This window comes from Pseudophryne corroboree, chromosome 2, assembly GCF_028390025.1.
Source record: "Pseudophryne corroboree isolate aPseCor3 chromosome 2, aPseCor3.hap2, whole genome shotgun sequence".
Taxonomy (NCBI): domain Eukaryota; kingdom Metazoa; phylum Chordata; class Amphibia; order Anura; family Myobatrachidae; genus Pseudophryne; species Pseudophryne corroboree.
This window is the reverse complement of record NC_086445.1, coordinates 978,047,280-978,067,859: the sequence shown is the minus strand read 5'-3', so window position 1 is coordinate 978,067,859 and position 20,580 is coordinate 978,047,280. Positions and strand designations below refer to the sequence as shown.

The 20,580-nt window shown below is 46.9% G+C and overlaps 1 protein-coding gene across 3 annotated transcripts in view; it reads left to right on the top strand.

The window, feature by feature from the left end:
• Positions 1–20,580, top strand: part of CYYR1 (cysteine and tyrosine rich 1) — a 341,901-nt gene that overhangs the window by 136,213 nt on the left and 185,108 nt on the right. For 2 of the 3 annotated variants that reach the window (XM_063956387.1, XM_063956384.1), the window contains exon 3: positions 11,322–11,459. In XM_063956387.1, the coding sequence (XP_063812457.1) occupies positions 11,405–11,459 (55 nt within the window). In that variant the 5' untranslated portion in view covers positions 11,322–11,404. Of the gene's footprint in view, positions 1–7,833; positions 7,975–11,321; positions 11,460–20,580 lie in introns of all 3 variants that reach the window. The other variant, XM_063956385.1, reaches the window with a different exon arrangement.

Sequence of the window (20,580 nt, the reverse complement as noted above, 5' to 3'; positions counted from 1 at the left end):
CCATCCCAAGTAGAAGAGATGACATCTCAGATACCAGAGTCACTTTGGACAAAAGACGGACAGGACACTGGATTAATGGCAAACGTAGCTCCAGTAGTTGTACAAGTTAAAGATGGTAGGATAGCTCCAAAAATCCCACAGTATCCTCTGAAGCCAGAGGTGGAGTTAGGAGTTTACCCAGTAATAGAGCGCTTGCTACAACAGGGCATTCTGGTAAGAACGTCCAGCACTGCCAATAGTCCCATCTTCCCTGTTAAGAAGAGTGGGGGGAGGGGTTACAGGCTAGTGCAGGATCTAAGGGGGATTAACAAAATAGTTGAGAGTCAGTTCCCCGTAGTGCCAAATCCAGCTGTCATCCTAATGCAAATCCCTCCCACTGCCAAATTTTTCACTGTTATTGACCTCTGCTCCGCTTTCTTTTCGGTACCTCTGCACCCTGACAGCCAATATTTGTTTGCATTCACATACAGAGGAGTCCAATACACGTGGACTCGATTGCCCCAAGGTTTCATAGATAGTCCAAGTATATTTTCTCAGGCTTTGCGTGATTGTTTACAGTCTTTCCAACCAGACAGTGGATCAGTATTGATACAGTATGTGGACGATTTATTACTGTGTTCAGATTCACTGGAAGCATCTCTGAAGGATACGAAACAGCTCCTGTTTCATCTTTCAGACACCGGACACAAGGTGTCCAAAGACAAGTTGCAATTATGCCAAACTAAGGTAAAATATTTGGGACACTGTCTAACACAAGGACTGAGACACCTGACCGCTGATAGAATCCAAGCAATTAGAGACATGACCCTGCCACAAACCCAGCAACAGATCAGAACGTTTTTAGGAATGTGTGGGTATTGCCGTAATTGGATCCCAGGGTTTTCCATTTTAGCGTTACCTTTGCAGGAAATGGTCTCCTCGAACAAACCTGATAGGATTTCGCATACAGACGAGTCCGAAACAGCATTTGAGAGACTCAAACAGTGCCTAACGCAGGCACCAGCACTAGGTATGCCAGACTATGGGAAACCCTTTGAACTATACGGAACAGAAAGTGCTGGTTGCGCGGCAGGCGTACTAACCCAAAAACACGGTGATGCCAGCAGGCCAGTTGCATACTACAGCGCTCAGCTAGATACGGTAGCGCGATCCCTCCCCACATGCTTGCGAAGCGTTGCTGCAATAGCATTGCTAGTGACAAAAAGCGAAGATGTCGTGCTAGGCCACAACCTCACAATCCATACGCCACATGCGGTATCAGCCTTATTGAATTCTGCCCAAACCAGACACGTCTCATCAGCGAGGTTTACAAGATGGGAATTAGCACTAATGGCCCCCGTAAACATCACCATAAGGAGATGCAGTGCATTAAATCCTGCAACATATCTCCCAGGTATGCCTGGTCAGGCACAAAGGGTGGAAGGTGAGAGTGCTGGGGAAGGAGGATTTAATACAAAGGAAGATACACATGATTGTATGGAATATTTGACCCAAAATTTTACCGCAAGGCCTGACATCAGTGACAACCCACTGGAAGATGCAGAACTCACGTTCTACACGGACGGTAGTTGTCACAGACAGTCAGACTCGGGAGACTTGTGTACTGGATACGCAGTCGTAGATGACCAAGACACCATAGAAGCGGAACCGCTAGGCCCACCTCACTCAGCCCAGGTTGCTGAACTGGTCGCCCTAACCAGAGCATGTGAATTGGCTAAGGGTAAGTCAGCCAATATCTACACCGATTCTAGATACGCATTCGGGGTAGTCCATGATTTCGGAGCCCTATGGCGCCTCAGAAATTTCATGACGGCAGCTGGTACACCGGTAGCGCATGCAGCTCACATAAAAAGGCTTCTAACAGCGATACAGGAACCCGACAGAGTGGCTGTTATCAAATGTAAAGCACACACATATAGCCAAGACCCGGTATCACTTGGTAACAGCCGAGCAGACGAAGCTGCTAAGTTAGCAGCTGCTACCCCCATACAGACAGACACCACACAACTGATGGTATTCAATACCATCAACACACAGAAGTTGTGTAAAATGCAAAATTTTTGTTCCACACAGGAAAAGGCAGTCTGGAGGGCAAAGGGATGTGGCCAAGAGTCCTCAGGACTCTGGACGGATGGACATGGTAAACCAGTGGCCCCCAGAGCATATCTTCCATGTCTGGCTGAAGCAGCTCACGGGCTGACTCATCTAGGCAAGGAAGGAATGTGCAAATTGGTAAGAGCCTATTGGTGCGCCCCAGGATTCTCCTCTCATGCGAGTAAAAGAGCAATGTCATGCCTTACCTGTCTGAGAAAGAATATTGGAAAGGCAATACCTACAGAACCATCCCATATCCCACCTGCCGGCGGCCCTTTCCAGGTAATACAAATTGACTTCATTCAATTACCCCCTTGTCGGAATTTGAAATATGTACTTGTTTGTATAGATGTTTTCTCGAATTGGGTCGAAGCATTTCCTGCAGCTACAAATACCGCTATGTTTACAGCTAAGAAAATTGTGCAGGAATTTGTATGTAGATATGGTATCCCTAGAATAATCGAAAGTGATAGGGGTACCCATTTTACAGGTGATGTCTTTCAAGGAATGTGTAAGTTGATGGGAATTGATAGCAAGCTGCACACTCCGTACCGTCCACAGGCGAGTGCGAAGGTCGAAAGAGTGAACAGCACTATTAAAAATAAATTGAGTAAAGTGATGGCAGAGACAGGATTGACATGGCCAGAAGCTTTACCCATTGTACTGTACAGTATCAGAACCACTCCCAGGTCCCCTCTTAATCTGTCCCCCTTTGAAATCTTATTTGGTCGACAACCGCATGTCATGATTAACCCTCAGGATGATTTGAAATGTAACAATGAAGTAACTGTAAAGTACTTGATTAACATGAGTAAACAGTTAAGGAATCAAAATGATAATCTAAAGTTGGTGATTCCTGATCTACCTGATAGTAATTGTCATGACATTGAACCTGGGGATTATGTAATGATACGAAATTTTCTACGCTCAGGTTGCCTTATTGACAGATGGGAAGGACCATACCAGGTCTTATTGACTAGCACTACAGCATTGAAGGTTGCTGAGAGAGAGACTTGGGTCCATTCATCCCACTGCAAGAAGGTTGCTGATCCAGAGAAGTCCCGTGATAAGGAACAGACGGTAGAGGTTGTATCACTGGAGTGTCTGTTCCAGGAGGACTGAGGCGGCACCTGAGCCTTGAAGACCGAGAGCTGTTGTCGACTCCCCACTCCCTTTTATTGTTTTTTTTTCACTTCCCATCCCCTCTCCCTCAAATGTATTTTTCCTCCTTCTCATTCTTCTTCGTCTCCTCCTCAAAGATGGACTTGCCCCAAGAGACTGTGATCCGGATTTTCCTGTTGACCATGATGTTGACCAGAGCAGTCTGTTCCGGCGAGAGTACCATGGAGGTCGATAGAGGTTCTGGAATGGGTTCTGATGATAAAGATGGAGGCGTAGTTTTCCAAGATCAACCTAACCAACAAGCAAAGGCGAGTATCAGAAAACGATCCGATAGCATTGACCACAGAAGAAATTGTGACGGATTGTTAGCTGAAGAAAACTGTATCTGTAGGCTCTGTAACAATGTCATTGAAGATGGGTGCATTAAGAAATGCCAATCCAGTTTTAATATCCATATGGACCGACATCCATTGAGTGATTATCACTCCTTAGTGGGTAATGTATTAAACAAAACAGATTGTTGGGTATGCTCTCAAGTACCTCAGGGTCATAGCAAATCAGGGCTAGTACCATTTCCTTTAACGATAGGGGAGGTACTTGAGTTAAATGGTGGGAGACCGGTGGACCGGAGGTTTAATATCTCCAGCCCTCCTAGTTTGAAGCTCCACCAATACCACGTGGATAGGTCCCTATTATGTTTTAACATCTCCAATCCCAGAAAGCCGGGAAATTGGGAAGTATCATGGAGTAACCACACCATGACCTTTTCACATAGAGCAGATAGAATGCCTACAGATACAGAGCTTGTACGCCACATAGCCAGTAGAGGAAAATCTTTCCGGTATAGATACACCTTAGGAAATAGGATTACTAGAGTTGGAGAAGTATCACCAGGATACTGTGCACATATCGTACAACCTGATACGTGCATTAAGCAGATGGAAGAATTAGGGCTAGGAGATTTCACCTGGAAGGTGTGTAATATGGTAATGTCTTTCTCCGTCCCATATGTTCTCCCCGATGATGCATATTTCATATGCGGGAGAAAGGCGTACAAGTGGCTTGCCCCAAACTCTGAAGGATTGTGTTATATTGGAAGAGTATTGCCTGAAGTAATGACTGTAACTCATGATAAAATGAAAGACATACACCGTGGTGCCCAAGCTCCTTATACTCACACTCATTACGAGCACCTCGTTAAAAGACAACTGTCAGAAAGGTTAGAGCATCCGGCCTCTGATCTGATCAATGAATCCACCGGGATTCAGGTTCTGGTGGCGTTAGATTTCACTCGCACCGCTCGAGGAGTGATGAATTATAGATACATTTCCGCACTCGCCAATTTGTTAGATAATATCACTGAAATGTATGATGACACGTTTAGATACACTGGAAGAGAACTTCAAGCTTATAAAACAGAACTGGTACAGCATAGAATGGTTCTTAATTACCTCACAGCAGTGACAGGTGGATATTGTGTTACATTGGCAACACAGTACGGCGTGAAGTGTTGCACGTATATCACAAATAGCACCGAGGATCCGGTAGAGGTCATAGACTAAAAGATGGACGATATTCTCCAATTAAAGTGGGAATTTCGCCGAAAACACAATCTCACTTTTGCTGCTGTAGGTAATGAGCTGACTGGTTGGGTGTCATGGTTGAACCCGCGAAATTGGTTCTCTGGTTTAGGAGACTGGGCTCAAGGAGTCATAATGGATGTTGGGAAGTTTCTACTATGTATCTTAGGTGTCGTTATATCGATTGGATTGATATTTAGATGCGGGCAGGCTTTAATGAGGTGCAAACAAAGTACCAGAGTGATGAGTTTGAGGAGTGAGGAAACTGTAATTAACCTGGATTTGATTTACGACCCAACGATAGAAACAATGATGTGATGAAAATGCGATTTCTACGGTCCGTTTCTTTCACCTGTTTTTCTGGTTTTTCTCCAAGATAACAAGACCCCCTTGGACGAGGAAGTTGATGAGACGCTATACAGACAACGGATAGACCAAAGAAGAAGTTTTGACCACTTGAGATATGGACACTTGATGAACTTTGCCATGGATCCCCAGTTTCCCTAGAATTCTTAAAATTACGCTAGCCCAACATTTTTTGTAAATCTAATGGCATTGACAAAGCTTATTGCTCACGCTTAATGAGCAAAACAGCGCAAAGAAGACGACTTTCAACTGATACCGAACAAAACTTCAACCGACAGATGTACATTAACCTGACATAGAATACCACCGCATTTACCGTAATTATGTCTTTTCTTCATTTCTACAACCCTCAGGTAATGACACACATAGTATAGGGAATACAGGCACAGATATCAGCAATCACATATTCCCCCATTCATGTATCATCAACTAAAATGTGCTCCCCATTTTGTTCAAAATCCGAAAAGAGCTCGGTAAAGTTTGACAGCCCATCCACAGACCTGTACCACGGGATAAGAAGGAATTCAAATGTATACTTCGCAATACCTCGAAGCTTGATTTACAACACGTACGGCACGATGATACATGACCCCCCAAACATGGACTCATACACACATGCTTCTGCTATCTCACTAGGTCATACCCTCTTCCCACCTACTCCTCTCTCCTCCCTTACCCAACCATGGAAATGAATTAACCCCTGACATATATTTTTCTCCTTTTGAAATGTTTTCAGGAAGTGGCAGTTATTATTGACTGCCAAAGGGTGGACTGTCAAAGTCAGAAAAATATCTCTATACACACTGCCATATTTGCACCTCACACTGGTCCGCGCTGCGCATGCGTGCGCTCTCCCGTGAAGGCGCATACCCGCTGTTGCGTGCACCCGCTGGTGCACGGTATGCGTATTTACGGTAAAGTTTGTGTAGTCGTAGCGTGTGACTCAATCGTTACATATTTTCACTAATAATGTATTTTGTAGATCATGGTCCCTTTGATAGATTCTGAAAGTTTGGTTAATATAGAATGTTTATGAACAGAGGAATCCCTCTTTGTTTGATACGAAGGGTCAGATAGGAGTAATACAGTGGTGTTTAGTATCCATCGGAAGAATATTTAATTAGAAATATTCCGGTGTTGGTTTGAAACAGATCAATCGCTCGTGCGAATAGTTATGGACATAAGAAGTTTATGAACATTTACTTTATTTGCACTTTATTACCCATGCGGCGGGAAACCCAGTTTCCCTCCCACCTGAGCAGTTGGAAATAGTCACAGCCCACCTGTATGAATCAACCTATGACCTTTTGTTATAATGCGAAGCCGAATTCCTGTGTCCAATGAACAATGAGATTGTAGGGACCATTGAATTGTATTGTGTGTGGGGCATAAATAGCGGGCCGACCATATCCAACTTCACTCTCTTCAACGGTTCTCATTGCTGATAATCGGGAGCTGGATATCGAGGCGCATGCGATCGTTCCCCTTGTGCGTAAGTTCTCTCCGTAATCATATTGTCTTACTGTGAGCCATTTCTCTCTCTCCCTCTCTTCTCTTTCTCTCGTATTTTTCCTTGATTAGACTTAAATTGTATTGTATTGTATTTCCTGTGTAGTTATCTGGTTAGTTGGTTTATGTTATATTGTAGTGTATGCTTTGTACTGTGATTCCTTTTGCAAGTATAATAGTCATAATACACATAATAGGTTTCGGACCCTAAGCCCAGGTATCTGTGTATTCTTTATAGTATTAAGTACTCCCTGAGCATCGGTGACACTCAAGCAGCTTTGTAGTTAATCAGGTTACACAAGGTTGCACTTACACTTTGTCTCTACATTAAGGTTTGCTGTGTATTTCATTGCTAAAGGTATAGATATAAAGGTTTAACGTTGTGAGCGTCTGCATCGCTGGTGATCTCCTCGTGGTCCCGAGCGCTGCTACGCTATAGCGAATTATTACGATAAGTCAACAGCCAATAGTCTGCCTGCCTGCGATCACTTGGCCGTGAGTGAACGTGACGCCTGAGCGTCTCGATCACGGCTAAGCGATCGATACGCAACTTGCGTACCCTTACGGTACTTCTTACGTAGATAGCGTACGTTGTTCTTAGACCTCATAAAGGGTTATATACACGATAAATATTTAGCTTTATCAGAGAGGACGCCAGCCACGTCCTCTCCCTATCAATCTCAATGCACGTGTGAAAATGGCGGCGACGCGCGGCTCCTTATATAGAATCCGAGTCTCGCGATAGAATCCGAGCCTCGCGAGAATCCGACAGCGTCATGATGACGTTCGGGCGCGCTCGGGTTAACCGAGCAAGGCGGGAAGATCCGAGTCGCTCGGATCCGTGTAAAAAAAGCTGAAGTTCGGGCGGGTTCGGATTCCGAGGAACCGAACCCGCTCATCTCTACTTGGGACACAGCCCCCAATGAGACGTTAAATCCGGAACTGAATGGTCTGAACTGATCGCAAGCGCTGAGTAGGTTTGAAGCTACTCTGAAACTGCACAAAATTATTTTGTAGCCGCACTGCGATCCTTTCGTTCGCACTTCTGCGAAGCTAAAATACACTCCTAGAGCGCGGCAGCATAGCGTTTGCACGGCTGCTAAAAACTGCTAGCGAGCGAACAACTCGGAATGACCCCCACTGTATCCATTATCATTCCCAGGAACTGAATTCTCTGAGACGGTTCCGAGCGAGATTTCCGGAAATTGATGATCCATTTGTGGTCCATAAGCAGACGAGTAGTCAAGCCGATGCTGTGCAGCAGCCATTCCCAGGACACCGCCTTTAATAGGAGACCGTCCAGGTACGGGATTATGTTGATACCCATCATGCGCAATTGTAGCATCATCTCTGCCATGACTTTCGTGAATACCCTTGGGCTATGGAGAGACCAAAGGGTAAGGTCTGAAACTGGAAATGTTGGTCCAGTACAGCGAACCGGAGGAACGCTTGGTGAAGGGCCATATTGGGATATGCACGAATGAATCCTTGATATCCAGGGACACTAGAAACTCCCCCTCCTCCATACTTGCTATCACTGCTCTTAGTGATTCCATCTTGAATTTGAACACTTGAAGATAAGGGTTCAGGAATTTGAGATTCAAGATCGGCCGAACAGATCCGTCCGGCATCAGGACTACAAAGAGACTTGAGTAAAACCCCTTTGTGTGCAGCGGAGGAGGTACTGGAACAGTAACTCCTGTAGAAAGCAGTTCCTGCACTGCCTCCTGCAAGGAAACCCGTGCTACCTGTGAAGCGGGTAAGCTTGACCTGAAGAATCTGAGAGGAAGGAGATCCTGTAATTCCAGCTGGTATCCTTGGGATATGCGGTCCCTCACCCAAGGATCCCAGCAGGACTCTGCCCATATGCATCTACCTGAAAGTCGCCTTGTTGCAGGGGCCCACCGTCATGCGGAGGGCTTCATGGAAGAGGATCCTGAGGCCTGGTCCAAAGTTCCAGCAGCAGCTGATTTACGGCACTTACCGCGAGCTCCTCTAGCAGCATTGGAGTCACCTCTGGCTTTGCCTCTGAATCTGGCCACCCGAAAGGACTGCAGAGGGGTCCCAGGATAGGGACATCTAGCAGGTGGCGTAGCAGACGGCAGATATGTAGATTCACCTGCAGTTGCCTGAGATATCCACTTGTTCAGGTCTTCCCCAAACAAGGCATCACCTGTAAAAGGAAGGTTTTCAACTCCTTTTTTAGAATCAGCATCTGCTGAACAATGTCGAGCCACAGGGTTCTACGAGCCGATACTGCTATAGCAGTGGTACGGCCGTTAATGATACTAAGAGCCCTAACAGCCTCACTTATAAAGTTTGCAGCATCTTGGATATAATAATGTAACTATCTCATCCTGAGGTAGAGTAAGCAACCCCTTCAGAATACCATCAGACCATGTTACCATAGCTCTAGAAATCCATCCGCATACTATGGTAGTACAAATTTACGTGACAACCTGGATACAGAAGTATCCACTGTCGGCAGGTGTTTTCCCAGATTTTTCTATCCTCTGCAGGGAAAGGAAATTAATTTAGTACCCGTTTAGGGGTAATTGTCAGGATTTATCCACACTGCCTTAGCCAGGGAATCTAATTCCTTAGAAACCGGGAAGGTTGCAGAGGACTCTGGTTTCATATTTAAAAACCATTCCTCTGCTGGTTTTGCTTCCTTATGTGGGATATAGGTGTCATTCCAAGTTGATCGCTAGCTGACGTTGTTCGCTGCGTAGCGTTCAGTGAAAAAAACAGCTAATCTGCGCATGCATATGCACCGCAATGCGCACGCGCGTTGTACGGGTACAAAGTCTTTTGTGGTTTTGCACTGGTTCAAGCGACGATTCCAAACGCACAGCCGATTGCAAGGAGATTGACAGGAAGAGGGCGTTTCTGGGTGTCAACTGAGTGTTTGGAAAACCGCGGGCGTGGCTGGGCGTTTGCTGGGCGTTTGCGTCATTACCGTATCACTCGTCGCAGCAATTATCGCACAGGATAAGTAACTACAGGGCTGGTCTTGTTTAGCACAAAATGTGTTTGCAGGCGCTCTGCTGCACAGGCATTCGCACTCCTGCAAAGCGAAAATACACTCCCCCGTGGGCAGCGACTATGCGTTTGCATGGCTGCTAAAAACTGCCAGCGAGCGACCAACTCGGAATGACCCACCTAGAGCACCTCTCTAATAGCATAAATGAGGGCCTCAACTCCTGGGGACAGGGAATTTTCCTTGTCCACTCTGCATCTCCCTCATCTACCTCTGGTAGTTCAGAATCAGAGTCAGACAGCAACATCTGTGGGAGAGTGCATTTATGAGAGACCAACAGGGGGGGCTGAGGAACCTGCCTGTGGTTGGCAACAGCTAACATGAAAGTGTCCTTTCAGGGTTTGACTGTCTTGCTTAGCCGTAGCTAACTCTGAATCATAGCTTTAATGATTCCTGCATATCACTACCCTGTGAAGGTAGTGGACATTGGAGGAAGGTGTAAGCCTAGCCTTGCAAGAAGTACACACAGACTTATTTGCAGACATGCTTTTAGCAGAAAACACATAGGGGGTGATTCAGACCTGATCGTAGATGTGCTAAATTTAGCACATCTACGATCAGCTTCCCTGACATGCGGGTGGATGCCCCGCATGTCAGGCCCTAACCACCCCCTGCCCCCCCCCCCCCCCCGCCGCAAAAGTACAAAAGCATCGCACAGAGGCGATACTTTTGTACTTCAGGAGTAGCTCCCTACCAACGCAGCTTCTGCGCGCTGGCAGGGAGATACCCGTCGCTGCTCGTGACTTCACACAAAGCCGCCGCCGCCCGCCCCCCCCCCCCAATGGTTAAGTCATGCCTGGATTGCCCGGACCGTGCCCACTAAATGGCAGCTAAATGCCGCCAGTCCGCAACCTCCCACCCAGCGACTGCCTCTGCCTGTCAATCAGGCAGAGGCGATTGCTAGCCTAAGACAGCGATCGGCTGTCTGGCATGCGCCGGCACACTACGGCACCGGCGCAATTCACACCTGATCGCTACTATGCCAAAACGCACAGCAGCGATTGGGTCTGAATGACCCCCATAGTTAAGTATGAAACAGCGCAGTATTAGTGAGACAGTACACTTACTCCATTGACTTTTAAGGCCGCTAGACCACCCGTCAGGGGGCAGCGTCATCACCCATCAGGGTGGGTAGTCAGCGTGAAGGTCTGAGTCGGGCACCTATTACCTATTTTATGGTTGGTGTTAAATTAGGATCGTTTGGAATTTTAATGTTTGAGGTTATCGTCAGTTGAATATAGCCGTTCTTTTTTCTGCCACCATATGCCGCTGAATCGGCATGTTAACTAAAATTTTCACTTACAGGTTTTCTAATGGTTAGGGTACAATAAATAGCTAACAATTTTCTGCCAAATTCAAGTCTCCGTGTCATTATTTCTTGGTATTAAAGGTAATGAATGCTTTAATTTTGAATAAGGGGTCCACACATTATCATTAGGAGGTTTATTACCCTGTATTCTGCCCTCTGCACAATGGATCTAACGCTCAGTATTTACTCCTATTTCTACAGCGCACGTTTATTCCATTGCCCGTAGCTCCGGTTAGCGGCTCCAGCACAGCTGTATTCTACAGTAAACAACAGAGATTTCTTATTGTAATTGCTTTTACAGTAGTCCTGAAGTGAGAGCTGACTCCAGAGAGCTGAAGGGTGAAAATGTGAGCAGGGAGACAAACAGCCACAGCCGGGGATTACATGCAAAGATCTACAAGGATTTTTATTCTACAGTTACGGGAAACCAGTAGTTATGGTTAGTGACATGTTAACTTACATTTTTTTATCTCATTATATTGGCGACAGATAGTGGACAACAATTCAATATACTTTTTAATTCTGTTCTTTGTTATATGTGTGTGTGTTTCTTCTTCTGTTGAAGGGAGAGATGTACCAAGTATTCTAGTGAGATAAAGGGGGTCATTCTGACCCGATTGCACACTGCAGTTTTTCGCAGCGTAGCGAACGGGTCAGAACTGCGCATGCGCCGGCGCCGCAGTGTGCTGGCACATGGCCGCCCGTCGCTGCGCTACGATCGCCTCTGCCTGATTGACAGGCAGAGGCGGTCGATGGGTGGGAGGGGGTGAAACGGCTGCGTTTGGCCGCCGTTTCGTGGGCGTGGTCCGGCCAACGCAGGCTTGGCCGGACCGTGCGGGGAGTGCCGCTAAAGCTGCGCTGGCCGGGAGCTACTCTTGGAGTGCAAAGGCATCGCCGCTGTGCGATGCCTTTGCACTTCTGCGGGGGGGGGGGGGGGCGGCACTGACATGCGGGGCGGACTAGCCCTGTGCTGGGCGTCCCCCCGCATGTCTGAGTTCATGATCGTAGCTGTGCTAAATTTAGCACAGCTGCGATCAACTCGGAATGACCCCCAAATTTAGAAGTTCCCATGGTATCATCCAGCCAACTTCCGTCATTTATCCAGTACAGAGTTCGACATGACACTGATTGGTTGATTTGGACACTCTTTCTCTCTCCAAGGCTTGATACATCTCCCCTAAAGTGAGAAGTGTTTTGGTGCTCATATCTCTGCCTGACTATAACATTGCATAGTATGGATGTATGAACTTTGTGTCATATATAGAGGTGAATTTCACATTGCAGGCTTCCTGCATGAGTAATAGAGTATTCAGGACAGAGGTACCAGGAGGTATACAATGCAGCTGTTACCACAGGAATCGCTGCTCTTCCTATGTACTTGCTGCACCCCCTGATGTACATGATGCTCTCTTCCGGAGTACCTCTCAGAGAAGCATTGGACTGGGATTTGGGGAGGCTGTGTGCTATAAGGTTAAGTTTACCCCTAAATGGCCTGGGATATCAGCTGTCTAGGTACGACCGCATCATTTAAGCCACTGCCCCCTTAGACTATGTCCCTCCCAATTCACCATTTTAGTACCTGTGTCTTTTACCCCTCCCTATGTTTCTGTCCCTGCACACCTGTGCTACTGCTTATTTTACCATCTGTGCCTCCACCTCCCTCCTCACTTGTTCCTCTGCCCCCTCTCCACCTGTATCTCTGACTTCTCCCTTTCTGTTCTTCCGCTTACCTCTTCACTTGTGTCTCCGCCACCTTCACTACCTGTTTGTCAGCCCCTCTTGCCACCTGTCTTGCGCCTCTGCCTCGTTCCCCACTTCTGTCATTGCCCCTTCACACACCTGTGTCTCTGCCTCCATCTTCATCTGTATCTCTGCCCTCTCCCCAGCTGTGTCTCTTCCCCCTTCACCACCTGTGCGTCTGCCTCCCTTTCCTCCTGTGTATCTACCCCCCTCTCCACCAGTACCTTTGCCCCCTCTCCACCTGTATCTCTGCTTTCCTCCCCACATGTGTGTCTGCCTTCTCTCTATCTGTGCTTCCGTCTCCCTCTCCATCTCTATCTCTACCTTCCTATCCACCTATGTCTCTGCCTTCTTTTCATCTGCGCTTCTGCCTCCCTCTCCAAATACATCTCTGCCTCTCTCCCCACCTGTGTCCCTGTCCCCTCTCCACCTGTGTCTCTGCCTTCTCTCAGCCGACATTTGAGTAGGCAAACATCCAGAGTAGCCCCTTCCTGATCCTATACCCAGCTGTCCCCCTTTTTTCTTCTACTCCTCCCATCCTCAGGCCCGCCTTTCCGTTCCCCCTATCCTGTCTGTATTGCCTCACTCGAAACTTCTCCCACCTCAGTCTGGAGCTGCTCTGTATGCAGAGACTAGGGCACAGAGACAGAGACAAATGCAGTGTGGAGAGGCAGTGTAGTGCTGTAGGGCGGGATGTACTAAGTGACATCGCCATTGATTGTCGTAATGCTAATCGCATATGTACTTACATACAGTATGCGATTAGGATTGCGAGCTCTTCCGATAACAGCTGTCCTTCACGATCTCCGGCGGGCCCTGGACTTCCAGGTTTATGATCCGGGAGTTATTCTGCGCATGCACTGAGATGATGGGGCGGCCACAGGATATGCTGGGTGGACACCAGCGGAAATAAGCCCAGAGGCTTCTATGGGGTGATGCCAGCAAAAGGCATTCCCCTCCGCAGCGGTGCCCCGTTGGCCATCACTTAGTACGTTCGGAAAATGCAGTAAATGGGGGTTTCCGTTTAGTACATCCTGCCTGTAGTATGGGCAGGTAGGGCAGATATGTATTGTTGGGCGGTAGTTCGGGGAGGTGTAGTATGTGGTGATAGTGAAGTGATATAGTGCGGAATGTAGTGCAGTGATATAGTGCGAGGAGGTAGCATGTGGTGTGGAGTAGTAGGTCAGTTATACTGTACAGTGCAGTGATGAGGTGTGAGTAGATAAGAGTAATGTCCACACAGGAGATTTTTTCTGCGGCGCTAATCACACCCACTGTGCGGCACACAATAGGCCCTTCATAAACTTCAGCTACAGGCCCTTGTGGACCTTAATCTGGCACTGGCCCCTACAGTGGTAATCTGTACCCTTTCCCCTCCCTCCTCGCACCTCAGCATATCACCAATATAAAGGAGCAGCAGCTAACTGCTTTCAGGTACAAAGCTGCCTCTCCTCCATGTCAGTGGCCACATCTCAGTGTGGGGCTTCACAGCACAGGGCACTAACAATGCTGCATGACCTTAAATTCTGTCACTCCTTCAGTATTTTAGGCCTCCCCTAATCATTGGCACCTTAAGGTGATCACCTAGAATCACTTAATGGTAGCGCTGACCCAGAGCCACCATCCCATCCTGAGACCGCACATGTCACATGGAGCTCTTCACTGACACAATCACACAAGTACATAAGATCGCAACAATAATATCCTGAAATACTTTTTATTCCTGTGGTTTATATTTGTTTCTCTATGCCTATATAAAATCTGGTGACCCACCAACAATGTCCATTCCATTGTAATTAGGAACATATGCCAGCCCAAATCATGGGTTTTGGTTTTGGTTCTGTATCTCCCTCGTGTTTTGGATCTGTTTTGGTTTTGTCAAAACAACCCTTGCTGGTTTTGGTTTTGAAGCTGTATTTTTTTTTTTACAAAAATCATAAAAACAACAAAAATTACAGAATTTGGGCCTGTTTTTGTTTCAACACTATTATTAACCTCAATAACATTAATTTTCACTCATTTCCAGTCATTTTTGACCACCTCACTGCTCACAATATTGTTTTCATCCCCTTTTAGGCCAATAGGTTGCACCGAGGTAGCTGAATGACTAAGCTAAGCGACAGCAGTGGGCCATACTTACTGTACCTACTTTTCTTCTCTCCTCTCCGGGAGATACTCGGAGAGGAGAAGCAGGTGGGCGGACCAATGACGTAATTAGGCCCCACCCACTGTCCAAGCAAATACCGCGATTAGGCGGTATTTGCATGTGGGCGGAGTTTGAATGGCGTGATTAGCATATAAGCCCCGCCCCCTCTGCCAGGTCCTCGATTCGGCACTATTTAGCTCCCCATTCTGCCCCCTTTCCTAGAAAGTGGGCAGAATGCAGGAGGGGTGCCCACTCTTCCGGGGCTGCACGGGACTACCCGAGAAACCGGGTGTCTCCCGCAGAATTCGGGAGAGTAGGCAAGTCTGCAGTGGGCGGCACAAACATGTGGCACTTAAGTTTCCAACATGGCACATCTAGGAAACAGAATGGCAGTTTAATCAAGTGTGAAACTGAAAATGTTTGTCGTCTACACAAGAAGACTGTCAGCAATGCTTTAAACAGCGCATAATGTAAAGAAAGGAGGTTGAAGATGGAATTGTCCTTGGGGCCCTCCCTTGTGTTGTATATATTAAACAGGACATGCACAGTTTAACAAACCAATCATCACTTCAGTGACAGGGATTGCCACTTGTGACTGAAAGTTTTGGTTTTTTTGAGCCCCCACAAAACAAGCTGCCAATGGTCTCTGCGTGCACAAACTGTCGCCACATAGGTAAGATGATGTCATTGTCACCGACATCCGATTCCATTTCAAAATAAAATATATTACGTCACCCACAGTGTCACACAATACGTGTATGAATGAATCAGAAATAGTAATCAAACACTGCGGTTTAATTTCACCAATAGTATCACACAATGGGGGTAATTCAGACCTGATCGCTTGCTAGCGTTATTTGCAGCACTGCGATCAGGTCAGAACTGCGTATGCACCACAATGCGCAGGCGCGTCGCACTGGTGCAAAGCTGATCGCCGCTCAGCAAAGGGTTTGCACGGCCGTTCGCAAGGAAATTGATAGGGAGAAGGCGTTAGTGGGTGGCAACTGACCGTTTTAAGGGAGTGGTTGGAAAAATGCAGGAGTGTCCAAGCGTTTGCAGGGAGGGTTCCTAACGTCAATTCTGGCCCCGAACAGGCTGATGTGATCACAGCGCCTGAGTAAGTCCTGAGCTGTGCAGAGACTGCACAAGGTCTTTTCGTGCAGCTGTGCTACACATGCAATCGCACACTTGCAAAGCGAAAATACACTCCCCTATTGGCGGCGACTATCTGTTCGCACCAGTGCAAAAAAAACCTAGCGAACGATCAGGTCTGAATTAGGCCCCATATGTGTATGGGTACAAAATAAAGTATATAATTCTGTGGTACCACCTTAACCCATAGTGTCATACAATACGTGTATGAGTACGAAATAAAATATTTTACACTCCGGTTGACCTTCATCAACAGTGTCACACAATACGTTTATGAGTACAAAATAATAATACACTGCGGTCTGTCCGGCAGTGTCACAGTACTTATAAAAATAAAATAAAAATTGTATAGTACACTGGGGTACAGCACAAACAAAAAATATATATATTTTTTAATAATTATATTTAGTGAACAAATACATGTAGCTGATGTAACTTATACGGATGATCAAAGCGGAGCCGTGCAATGAGGAGGATCATAGCGGAGCCGCGCAGTGATGAAAAGTGACGACACAGTTAATGTAACTTAGGGGGATATGTACTAAGCAGTGATAAAAGTGGAGAAGTGAGCCAGTGGCAACCAATCAGCATTGACGTAATATTTATAATTTGCATACTATAAAACTATAAAGAGCAGCTGATTGGCTGCCATGGGCAACTTTTCCACTGGCTCACTTCTCCACTCGTATCACTGCTTACATGTTCCCCTAATACCCCTTTCAGATCTCCAATACGGATCCCACCCGGGAATTGGAAACGGGTCTTTCCCGGGTGGGATCCAGCATTGGAGACTCTGCTACCCCTTTTGCTGGCTTCCAGACCCGGCAATATGCCAGGTCGGTTGCCATAGCGACGGGGGGGAGGGGGGGCGGAGCCAGCTCTGGGAGATGAGCTCATCTCCGTGCCGCCTCTCCCTATCTAGTAAACGGGTCCCCGGGTCGCATCAACCCGGGAATCCATTTACGCGGCCACTGTCCCGGTATTCAACCCGGGAATAACCCTTCTTATAACCCGGGTTGAATTACCGGGTCAGGTGACCCGTTAATTCTGACACAGCGCTTTCATACCGCACACTGACCCCTAACAACCCGCCAATATGCCGGGTCGATACCGAGTTATTTGTGTGATGTGAAAGGGGTAATAGTGAGAACAAAGATGAAACTCCAGCCCTGCAATACTCTTCTGTATGGTTACACTGACAGTCTACTATGGACCTCATTCAGTGGTGCACATATCCACGTATGCATGTTTTTCTGAAACAGCATCTGCATCTTTATGCAAATGCCTACAGACATGCCCGCTGGCAGCGGTACTATTCCATCACACCACATACTTAAATGCTCCATCATTGCACCATCAGTCGCAGCATTGGTCTTATGGCAAGTGCAAGTTTGCTGTCTGTCCATGGCCTCCTGTGTCAGCGATACGCCCGCGTCTGGCTAGCCACTCCCCTGTTATCTCCCAGAAACGCCCACTGAAAGTCCATCTCACTACATGTAATGTCAAATTGCATCTTAGGGCCTAATTCAGAGTTGATCGAAGCAGCAAATTTGTTAGCAGTTGGGCAAAACCATGTGCACTGCAGGGGGGGGGGGGGGTGGCAGATATAACGTGTGCAGAGAGAGAGAGATTTGGGTGGGGTGTTTTATAAACTGAAATCTATATTGCAGTGTAAAAATAAAGCAGCCAGTATTTACCCTGCACAGAAACAATATAACACACCCAAATCTAACTCTCTCTGCACATGTTATATCTGCCCCCCCTGCAGTGCGCATGGTTTTGCCCAACTGCTAACAAATTTGATGCTGCGATCAGATCTGAATTACCCCCTTAGTGTGGTAACCTTCAGGACGCATGTGCCGTGCAACTCGGACACATACGAAGACCGAAGAAAAATGTCTGCTTGCGCTAAGCATTGGCATAACGTGCACCTCCTAATCTACTTAAGGTAGTGTTTCCCAACTCCAGCTCTCAGGGATTCCTAAGGCTGGGTACACACTAGGCGATTTAGCATTTTCTTTGGCGTATATTTACAGTACACCCAATCATAGCATACTTACCTACTCTCCCGGAAGCTGTGGGAGGCTCCCGTTTTTTGGGGTAGCCCCCCGCACCTCCGGAAGAGTGGGCAGGTCTCCCGCATCCTGCTCGCACCCTAGTGATGCAAGCAGGATAGAGAGATAACCTCCCACATTCGCGGGTCCGTCGGGTGGAGAAGGGGTTAAAATGACGCAAATCGTGGCGCTTAGTGATGTCACAGACCGGCACCGCCCCCCGAAGACACCTGCAGCGTCTCCTCTCCGGGCTTCTCCCGGAGAGGAGAAATAAAATGTAGGTAAGTATGGATCATAGGCATGCGAACGAGGGGTGCCTGGTGCGCACAGGCACCCCCTAATGTCCAACATCCCCCTCGCTGAATGTGCCGATCGATTCCGTGCACACTCATTGCAGTCACAGTGATCACAGTGTGGGAAGAACCAGCTGAGCCTCCTGTACAGTGGATGAGATGACTCGAGACCCTCCCACCAGACACAGAATGGGCTCCGTCTATCAGCCCAGCCCTCTCTTTCTGGCTGGCTTTCTGCTAATCACAGGAATAAACTAGAAAGCCAGATAGGGGCTGTGCTTACTAGGGGATATATATTGAGGGGCTGTGTACAATGTAATATAGTATGAGTGTGCTATGAGGAGGGCTGTGTATAAGTAGTATGGATGTGCTATGGGCGAGTTGTGTACAATGTAATGTACTTTAGGTAGGGGTGTGATATGGGGGAGAGGGGCTGTAGATAATGTCATATAGTAAGGCTGTGCCTCCCCTCCCCCTGTCATTCAGTTGATTTTTATTTATTTTTTATTTTATTGCAGCTGCATGAATGAGGCTGCTGCTGTCAGCCCTCCCCATGCAGCTTTGATTGATCTCAGTGGTGGACTGTAGCCATCAGGCACAGTCAGTACCCAGCGTGCCTCTGCTGTCTTCATTATCAGCATCCTGAGCTGGCTGGCAGGCGCCATAAGGTGGACCAAGAAGCAGTGGTCAGGTGTTGGTGAGCCTGTGTGTGGGCTCACGCCATGTGGTGTAATGCGAATGTGGCTCATAACGTGTCGGGTTATGTGAATTTCGGCTCATACTGTTTGGGGTAATGTGAATTTGGCTCAAACCATGTGGCGTAATGTGAATTTCGGTTCATACCGTGTGGCGTAATGTTAATTTGGCCCGTACCATGTGGCGCAATGTGAATTTTGGCTCATACCGTGTGGCGTAATGTGAATTTTGGCTCTTACTGTGCGGTGTAATATGAATTTGGCTCATACTGTGTGGCATAATGTGAATTTCAGCTCATACTGTGCCGTAATATGAATTTCAGCTCATACCGTGTGGCGTATGTGAATTTCGGCTCATACCATGTGGCATAATGTGAATTTTGTCTCAGACTGTAACCGTATGACATAATGTGAATTTGGCTCATACCATGTGGCGTAATGTGAATTTTGGTTCATACCGTGTGACGTAATGTGAATTTCAACTCGTACTGTGTGTCGTAATGTGAATTTGGCTCATAATGTGTGGCATAATGTGAATTTCGTCTCATACTGTGCCGTAATATGAATTTCAGCTCATACCGTTTGGCGTATGTGAATTTCGGCTCAAACTGTGTGGGAAAATGTGAATTTCGGCTCATAAGTGTGGCATAATGTGAATTTTGGCTCATAAACCTCACACGTCAGATGCATCCACGCGCATTCAAGCACACTTATCTTATAAAATAAAGACACAACAACTGTAATCGGCGTGAAAGGGGTCAGCTTTTATTTTGTGACTGAGAGGAAGGCCTATTAAATACTAAAACTAAAATGCAGACTTCCCTCTCTAAGGTGGCGGGGAGAAGAACGGTTAAACATGATAAACGTAACATGGGCGATCAACATCATAATACAGAAAAAGCAAGCAATAAAAACATATGTGTGAGGGAGCCTTCTGCCCCAGATGTTCCGGGATCGGCCTCCTGCCTCCATCCCGGACATTGAAAATCAAAAAATCCAAGGACAGGGGTCGACCTTCTGCCACTACCCCTGCCCACCAACAGTTGTAGGGACGGAGGTACGCTCCGCCCCTACGGGGTAAAAAATGGGGCCACCGGCCCCGCCATCCACATATATTTATACCAATTATATGGACCCCACTTGGTAAAGTGATGCCCGTAAACTAATTCAAAACTATGAAATTTACCTAAAAGTACACCCAAACTTCTAACCTTGAACTCATAATTAAGATTAAGTAACCGTTCAGAAACCGGCCAACTGCCAGGTTACCAACCTGCCACCGCCACCGAACTCAAAAAACCCAAAAGGCAGAAAAACTAACTAAAGGGACCTAAAAAGCAGAGCAAAACTAACTAAAGAGACCTAAAAAGTAGAACACAAACTAACGCAATGCAACCCAAAAAGACAATCAAAAGAGAAAAACTACCTAAGGGGACCGAAGAACGTGAATAATGTCCACCAAGAAGATCAGCATGCCAGC